The sequence below is a fragment of the Gopherus evgoodei genome, chromosome 1, assembly GCF_007399415.2.
Source record: "Gopherus evgoodei ecotype Sinaloan lineage chromosome 1, rGopEvg1_v1.p, whole genome shotgun sequence".
NCBI classification, from domain to species: domain Eukaryota; kingdom Metazoa; phylum Chordata; order Testudines; family Testudinidae; genus Gopherus; species Gopherus evgoodei.
The window spans coordinates 1728020-1737286 of record NC_044322.1 but is presented as its reverse complement, the minus strand read 5'-3'; the positions used below and the strand labels follow the sequence as shown (position 1 = coordinate 1737286).

Here is a 9267-nt window from a genome sequence, read left to right as displayed (position 1 = left end):
CCTTAAGTTGTTTAACAAGAGCCATTGCCCTTCTCAAAGGGATGGCCACTTGTGCTGCATGCTAAGTGGGACCACTGCCCTTTTCAAAGGGTTAGTCCTGTTATCACCTCGTTGAACCTGGGCTTGGTGTAGGGTAGGCAATGTCCAGAGCTGCAAGGCCTATTGTGGTTTTAAGATCCTGGGCATGAGTCATAGTCTCATGTGCTCTTGAGTCACCTATTGCACAGGACTATGTCCAGGCATGTCTCTGGGCTTACCTTCAGTTTTTCCCCTGTGCCCCCTCCCCTGTGACAGAGGGAGCCTATCAGGATTACTGGTGGGAAACTGCCCAAGTTTGCCTTTAAAACCAGACATTTTTGAAACACACCTCAGAAAGGTTCCTGCATTGCTGCCTGGTCTGATCAGCCAGGGGTTCTGGGGGATCCTTTTTCCGCTCTCCTTTTATTTTTGAGCGTACCCCCGTTTTTGAACCCCCCCCCACGAAGAAACGAATTGCTACCTGAGAGATCTCCTGATTATTGAGACTGTACCGAACCCTCCTTGCCTCTTCTGATGTTGCTGCTGCTTCTGCCTTTGCTGCTGCCTTGGGGACTGGTAAGAATCCCTCTGTAAAACTTTCTATACTTTTATTTTATTATTTTAGCTGCTGGCTCTGTTTCCCCAGCACACAGACTCAAGCTAAACCTTGGTCTGTGTCTTAAAACCTCTCTTAAACTACAGGGCTCTTTGCCACTGCTAAGCTCTGCTCCTGTGGGCTTTGCCTTGGGGCTCTCTGCTTTCAGCTGTATCCACCGCTGTAGCCACCATCCCTTGGCTTCCTTGGGAGCTGGGTCCTGGATACATACCACTCTGCCCTCTGTAACCTCCCCATAGCATAAGGTGCACCATAGGTCTTGTTTTTTTTTTTAATTTAATAAGTCATAGTTTGTTAAGATTGTAGAGCTTGTAAGTTTCTGTGATATTTGTTGTGTTGCCTAATTGTTGGTTAAGATAAGTTTAGAAAATCATTGCCTGGTTGTATTCTGTAGCTGCTTGTCATTTTATATAAGTTTGATTAAGTTAGGGGATAGATAAGGTTTTTACTATTTGAATTTGTCTTCCCACTGCCCCTAATCCCCCACCCCCCGAGCTCCCCAGTCACTCATTGCCGTCTCTCTGCTGTTTAAACTTGCAGCCTGTCTGCTCTCTGTGTCTCCCTGAGTTTAAATCTCCCTCTGTAGCGCCTCTATCTTTGGTTTCTGCTCCACCACGTGCTCCTCTTCCCCCATCCCCTAACCTCATTCCTCTACCACTGCCTTTCTCTCTCTCTCTCTCTCTCTTAATCCCTTCCCCCACGTGTTCACCCCGCTCCTACTGCTGCCAAACCTCAATTGTATTACTGAAGTCTAGCATAAAACCCCATTGGTTACCCTTTTTCTCTCTCACACACCTCACATTTTATATTTACACCACTGTGACACATTTTTACCTAGAGTTGTTGGTTATTTAACACATTTTACCCATAACTGTTAGTTGGTTATATGCTGCTGTGACACACCCTTTACCTAGAAATTGTTAGCTACCTGTTACATTTATACTTCAGTGTTAGTTGGTTACCAACTGTATTGTACCCCACTGTATTGTACCCCACTGTATTGTACCCCACTATTGAAACCCCCTATACTATACTAAAAGAACTCCCTCCCCAATTGCCTACCTTAACAAACCCCATACCCCTCACTATTAAATTTTCCCTATTTTTGCATTTTCTTAATAAAGTTTATTTTGCACCCCACCTGTGTGGTAATTGCTCCCCAAGATCCCATATACCTGCAGGCAGGGACATGGCGTCACGAACAGGATCTTGGGGTAACAATTACTGCCCTCCCTGTCCCTGGAAAGAGGCCAAGACCTCTGGGACAGAGGAAGATCAGACCAACCACCTACAATACCACTTGCTGCAAAGTAAACAGCAGCCTAAGGCCCTAGAATGGGTCTGTGCTATTGGCAAAGGCCAGAGCTCCAAGGTGTATACCACCCACCTGGGGCTCACTGATGTGGGGTGCCTCTTAACTTGCCACCCCACATTCAGGGCCAGCCCTGCTGATTCCAGCCTCTGGCCAGTCTGCACTAAGGCAGGAGAGCCAGCCGCAGATTCAGATCCCACTCGCCTCTGGAGAGAGGTGGGAAGGGTTGTGAAAGCCTGCGGGGGGGCTCCATCTAAGCTCGCCCCTGAACCTCGAATTTTGCAGGGGTCCCCCACCCACCAGATATTAACAGAACTGGTGCAGAAGCTGGATGAAATTCGAAAGCCCAAGAAACTGTGGCATGACATATATAAGCCCCAAAAGGTAGCCACAGTTACCTATGAGATCCTGGCTCAGGCCCTTGATAAACTAACTGTTTTCCATGGGGCCCTAATGACCTCAGCCAAGGAGGCCACTAGCCAGGCTAGCCAGAAGGGACCACCGCTGACCTCTAGCCTGCCCAGTCCCAATAAATCCCCTGAAAAACCACCCCCATATACCCACCCAGAGGCCTCATCTCCCCTCAAGAAAACCCCACTATACCCAGCCCTACCTTCAGCCCCTCTAGAGGCCCAAGCCCATGAACCTGCACCCACTGTCATCTCTGGTGAAGCCCTGCCGGTATCCATCAGTCGTATAAAGATTGATAACCAGGGCAATACCACACAGGTGACAGAACTCCGACCTCGCTCCAAAGCAGAGATGAAGGAGTTCATCTCGGACACCGCTAGGGGGGCCAATGAGCCACCACTACTGTGGCTAGGCCGCCTGGCTCTGGAAAACGGACAAGAGTTAGTGGATAGAGAAGAGGGCATAGTATTAGCCAGGACCAGTAGCTGGTCCAGGGGTCTCTCAGGGAGCCTGGTAATATCTAACACTGCATGGCCCCTGACCGCCCCAGCACTGGCCTTCCTCCATTTACAGCACTCCCTTCAAGGGATCCAAGTCCCCAGAGGAAGCGTCAAGGACATCTCTTCCCTCAGAAGTGCCATCGCAGGGGGGTCCATCATGCTGTGGTCCCCTACCCAACACCCTCTGGGGCTTACTCAGGCTCAGATTAACCAGGTCAATGCCTTCAGACACGTTATTGACCCCACTGAGATACCCATAGACGAAGCTGCCATTGACTTAGCCATGGATAGCAGTACCACCCCTGACACTGGGGCAGTTCTGTGGCTAAGGGGGTATGCTAGGCGCCCCATTGGGCGACTCTATGAAGCCCTCGAGAAAATAAGATGGCCCTCAGCCCAAGCTCTACCCATCAGTCCACCCCCACCACACATCAGTCCACCCCCACCACAGGCCAGTCCACACCCCCCACATGCCAGTTCACAACCCAGGCCCCAGTACTCACAGCATTCATTTACAGAACGCAAAATTTTGGGGTTCTTATTGTACAAGGGCCTCACTAAGGAGGTTGTACGTAAGCTCAATAGTGAGCAGCAAAGAGCCTTGGCCATAGCTCTGGGATGGGAAGAGCGCCCAAAACCTTCCCAGCCAAAAAACAGGTAATGGCCGGGTGCTTGGCGGCGGCCAGCACCCGGCAAGGGGACCCCCGCCCCTATTATCCGCTAGTTTTTGGCAAGGGTCTCGTCATCCCCTTTTTGCTGGACACGGGGGCACAGGTGTCCATTGTTCCTCCTCACGTCCCTCACACCCCCACAGGACACACCATTTATGTGCAAGGCCTCAACAGCACAGAACCCCGTGCAGAAGTAAAGGTACACGCATCCATAGGCCACACACCAGTAACATTTCGGGCCCTAGTGGGACCCATGCCACTCCTTGGGGTTCGGGAGCTACGGCGTTTTAAACTGGCCGAAGCCGTGCTTGATGCACTACCAGTCACCCTATCGGGTGCCAGTGCCCCCCATGAACCTGAACTTCTCAACCCCACACCCTGGAAATACAGACCCATACCCACAGCCCCAGAAGGTCAACCACACATTGCCCAGCTCATTGAAACATTGCTGAATGATAACAAGATTCGGCGTGTGTCAGCGAGCAAATACTTGTCCAGTACATGGGGAATCCCAAAACCACACAAAACCAATGAGTACAGGATGGTTATAGATTATCGCGCCGCTAACAAACACATACGATCAGTAGCATTCGCCGCCAAATGGGATATCCCCACTATAGAACGCATCCTACTGGACGACACTAACCAATGGGCCTGTACAATAGACCTAAAAGATATGTTTTATCAGATCCCCCTCTATGACCCCAAGGGATTGTTAAACTTCGCTTACCAGGGAGCCCAGTACCAATGGCAAGCGTGTCCCCAAGGGTACAAAAACTCACCTGCCTGTGCCAGTGAGGCCCTAACCCGCACATTAGAGAAGGTACCATCCCTCCCCAACATTCATGTTGTCTATTACGTGGACGACATTCTTATAACTGGCACCATACCAACTGAAGTACAAAAGGTCACTGAACAGGTTCAGGCCGCTTTATCCACCGATGGGTGGAACCTCAGTTTGCCTAAAAGTGTCCTCACTGCTACTTCTACCTTTCAGTTTTTAGGTTTTACTGTAGAAAAGGGACAGCTACGCCACTTAACTTACCACCCACTCATGAATTCTTTCCCCTTGGGGGTAGCTCCCCCCAGACGTGAAGTGCAGCATGTGTTAGGTGTAATTAACTATCACAGACAGTTTCTTCCTGCTGCTTTGTTGCCACAACTATCTGTTTTGCAGCAATATGCCAGGAACATTAAAACCCCTTGGACACCAGAGGCCGAGCAGGCGGTGTCTTCCCTGGCTGCCTGGTTGGGCTCTGGGCCCACCTTGGCTCGATGGAATCCCACCAACCCTATTGAGATTACCCTCACAGTGTCCTCAGACCATGTGGCCGTAACTGTGTCCCAAGAGGACCTCCCTGTCCACAATCAGGCCCGGAAGTTGTCAGGACCCGAATATCGTTATGGGCCTGTGGGCATTGCCATGCTTGCTGTCCAGTGTGCTCTCCCATGGGGTAAATCTGCCACAGGCACCCTAAAGGGGCCTCATGTGGAGCTTCTCCCATACCTCACCTTCACCCCAGCCCCCCAGTTCCAGGGAGCCCCTGCTACCTGGGAGCGACTCGTTTACCAGGCCCAGGAGGTATTTGGACATTGGGCCCTCAAGTCCTCCTCCACTGCAGCTCCCACTGAGCCGGGGGCTATTGCCCAACTGAGTGCCTATGCCCCTTGGATTGTATCTGATGGGGGGCACATCGCCTTCTCCCCGAGCAGGAATGCTGTGTGCTACCTGTAACACCCTCAAAGTTAAACCCTTAGATTTTTCCAGCTCAGCTCAGAAGGCCGAAGCAGAAGGCGTCCTACTGGCAGCCTCTCACATTGTGGCAGCCCACCCGAAAACACGTGTGGTCCTGGGAGTGGACTCAAGCTACTGCGTGTCCATCCTGATGGGAGAAGGACGGCCCACTGCTCATGAAGAAATATGGGCACAGATTACTCAACTGGCAGCACAGTCCAAGCTGCCATGGTTTGTTACTCATTGTCCTTCAAACAGGTCTGACAGTAACCCTCTTCATTCCAGCCTGGATCTACAACTCCGAGAATGTAACATATCCCAGGTTAACATTATCTCTTGCAGTGATCCCTTCATCACCTGGCTTCATAGAGAGTGGGGGCACCTGCCTGCCCGTGCCCTACATCAGCTGTTGACTGACCGAGGGAGACGAACATCGAGCGTGTCTAGGCAGCAGTGCACCCAAGCTGTTCAAGGGTGTCTGAGCTGCCAACAGGCACGAGTCACTAACAAGCCTGTCTATGCTCATGGTGCTTATAGCCCTCAGCACTTTAGCCCAGGTAAAACCTGGCAGATGGACCTCATTGGCCCCCTCCCGGGGGCCAAACAGTATCCAAAGGGGCTTGTAATAGTTGACCTAGGGTCTCGTCAGTTAATGTGTTCTCCCCTCAGGCGATCTACTGCACCAGCTGTTTCTGTAGCCCTTCTCCAGGTAATTGCTGCCTGGGGGGCACCCGAAGAGATCCAGACCGATGGAGGGCCACCGTTCACCAGTAAAGCTATAGACCAGACGGTGTCCCAGTGGGGGGTGCGTCTTCACACCCACCTGCCATATCACCCTCAAAGCAACGGAGTCGTGGAGAGACGGATCGGAATGCTGAAGACCCAGATTCGGGCCATATTTGGCACCCCTGATTACAAGGGGTGGGACCGGGTCCTGCTTCAAGCCCTCATTTCCCTTAATACAGCATACAGCCGATGGCCAGAAATTGCTCCTAAACCACGGGAACCTTGGAAACCTGCCTATAGTATTTCTCAGCCAGTGTGGGTCTCTATTCCCAATGCCCAGGGAACCTGCACTCCACTAGCAGCCACCATCATCACACCTGGCCGGTTCCCTAACACCTATCATATTCAAATAGATGGACGGGGCAAGCCTGACCTGGTCCACCACAACTGGCTTAGTGTTCGGTCATAACAGGCCCTAAGAGGGGCCACCTTTCTTTTATGTCTCCGTAGGAATCAGTCGCCATGATTGCCACCCCGCCTCGAGAAAACCCTCTGGTTGCCTGGTTGAGAGCCTACGCCCTACAGGAGGTCCTCATCGGGAACCTGTCAGATGTCCCCCCATCACACGATTGCGTTGCCTGTACAAGACCAAAGGCCTCAGAGGGAGGGTCCCCCTTCCTCTGGGAGTTCCTCCCCCTCACGAACCTGACTCCACAGCATCCAGCTTCAGCCTGCAACAACACAAACTGGGTTCATCGGCCTCTGTTCACGTGCAACACCACCAGCGACGACCGAAGACCCAACTCATTCGCCCCTGTTGCGGTGACAGGACCACTCCCAGCAGCCCCCTGCATCGTGTTCTTTGGCTTCTCCAATCCCACTCCGTTGGGGCAGTATCCCAATTGCACCCAATGGTTCATAGGACCTCGGCCTAACTCAAACCCCAAGAAAGGAAGCTCAAGATACTGCACTGAGTTCACCAGGTTTATTAATCATCTTTCAACAAGTACAGTGTTTAACCCCACCCAATACTTATCCACAGCTCAGACCCATGTAGAACTGAGACAGGTCAGAGCCGCCCACCTACTATGGATGGAGGTCGATATACCACCTGGCCAGAAATCCCCCCAGTGAAGCTCCATCCATGACCAGTTTTTACCCTCTTCCCCAGGACAAGTGTGGCTCTGTGGGAACAACATTGCCCGGACTGCTCTACCCGCATTCCCAAAGGGGGTATGTGCCATTGGGCAACTCGTCATAAAGGGAGGAGGGCTCTTTCACCACCGTCGCCCCTTCTTCTCCTCGCCACGCAAACGACGAACAGCCACCGCATGGGAGCGACTCAAGTCAGCCACCGAGATGGTCATAGGAGGGTACATACAGTTTAACCCCCTCTCATACAGTTTAACTTTACAGCAAATCCGTGGACTGTCGCTTGGTCTGGAGGCCCTCACCAACATCACAGCAGAAGGACTTCGTCGAACCAGCGACGCCCTCACTATCCTAGCCAACTACGCCGAGCAGAACCGTCTTCTGATCCAGACCATCCTACAGAAGGACTTTTGTGTCGCCTTGGAGGACCTCGATCCTCGCTTTAAAGGACAATGTTGCCTGCGCCTTCAGCCTGGGTGGAACAATGTCTCAGCCATGGCTGACCAACTATCCTCCCTCGCCATCCAGATTCGTGAAGAGCGTAAGCACTGGGATTGGTGGCAAGCTCAGTGGTCCAGCTGGGGGTTGGGGACCTGGGCTCAGTCCATCAAGCAGTGGCTTATCACTGTGGCTATTGTTCTTGTGGCCTTTCTGTTGGGGATAGCAGTGGTCAAGCAGCTAATTCATAAGGTTGTGTCAGCCCTGCCTTTGCAGGTGAGGTATTCCTCCATCCCCTTGGACAGCAGCAAAACACCACCTCCATACTACGAAGACGATGACTTGTAAAACCTTTTTTTTTTCTTTTTTTTCCTTTTTTTTTGGTCTTTGCATGGGACATCCCCCTCACAGCCCGTTCAGGTCGGCCAGGGGGGCATGTCCGTTACAGCTATTCCCCTATTCCATTTTGTTTCCCCAGACTCCATTTTGTTTTCTGTTCTCCTGTGGCCGCCCTTCCCTGGCTGTTAAGTTGTTTACCAGGGCCACTGCCCTTCTCAAAGGGAGGGCCCCTTAAGTTGTTTAACAAGAGCCATTGCCCTTCTCAAAGGGATGGCCACTTGTGCTGTATGCTAAGTGGGACCACTGCCCTTTTCAAAGGGTTAGTCCTGTTATCACCTCGTTGAACCTGGGCTTGGTGTAGGGTAGGCAATGTCCAGAGCTGCAAGGCCTATTGTGGTTTTAAGATCCTGGGCATGAGTCATAGTCTCATGTGCTCTTGAGTCACCTATTGCACAGGACTATGTCCAGGCATGTCTCTGGGCTTACCTTCAGTTTTTCCCCTGTGCCCCCTCCCCTGTGACAGAGGGAGCCTATCAGGATTACTGGTGGGAAACTGCCCAAGTTTGCCTTTAAAACCAGACATTTTTGAAACACACTCAGAAAGGTTCCTGCATTGCTGCCTGGTCTGATCAGCCAGGGGTTCTGGGGGGTCCTTTCTCCGCTCTCGTTTTATTTTTGAGCGTACCCCCATTTTTGAAAACCCCCCCCCACGAAGAACGAATTGCTACCTGAGAGATCTCCTGATTATTGAGACTGTACCGAACCCTCCTTGCCTCTTCTGATGTTGCTGCTGCTTCTGCCTTTGCTGCTGCCTTGGGGACTGGTAAGAATCCCTCTGTAAAACTTTCTATACTTTTATTTTATTATTTTAGCTGCTGGCTCTGTTTCCCCAGCACACAGACTCAAGCTAAACCTTGGTCTGTGTCTTAAAACCTCTCTTAAACTACAGGGCTCTTTGCCACTGCTAAGCTCTGCTCCTGTGGGCTTTGCCTTGGGGCTCTCTGCTTTCAGCTGTATCCACCGCTGTAGCCACCATCCCTTGGCTTCCTTGGGAGCTGGGTCCTGGATACATACCACTCTGCCCTCTGTAACCTCCCCATAGCATAAGGTGCACCATAGGTCTTGTTTTTTTTTTTTTTATTTAATAAGTCATAGTTTGTTAAGATTGTAGAGCTTGTAAGTTTCTGTAATATTTGTTGTGTTGCCTAATTGTTGGTTAAGATAAGTTTAGAAAATCATTGCCTGGTTGTATTCTGTAGCTGCTTGTCATTTTATATAAGTTTGATTAAGTTAGGGGATAGATAAGGTTTTTACTATTTGAATTTGTCTTCCCAGTGCCCCAAATCCCC

General features: G+C 51.2%; 1 protein-coding gene across 1 annotated transcript; it reads left to right on the top strand.

The window, feature by feature from the left end:
* The first annotated feature begins 572 nt into the window (after positions 1 to 572).
* On the top strand, positions 573 to 8615 carry LOC115648133. Its single transcript, XM_030555307.1, has 4 exons — positions 573 to 594; positions 6500 to 6995; positions 7161 to 7682; positions 8599 to 8615. The coding sequence occupies exons 2-4, from the start codon at positions 6512 to 6514 to the stop codon at positions 8613 to 8615; spliced, it is 1023 nt and encodes a 340-aa protein (XP_030411167.1). The 5' UTR covers positions 573 to 594; positions 6500 to 6511.
* The last annotated feature ends 652 nt before the right edge of the window (positions 8616 to 9267 follow it).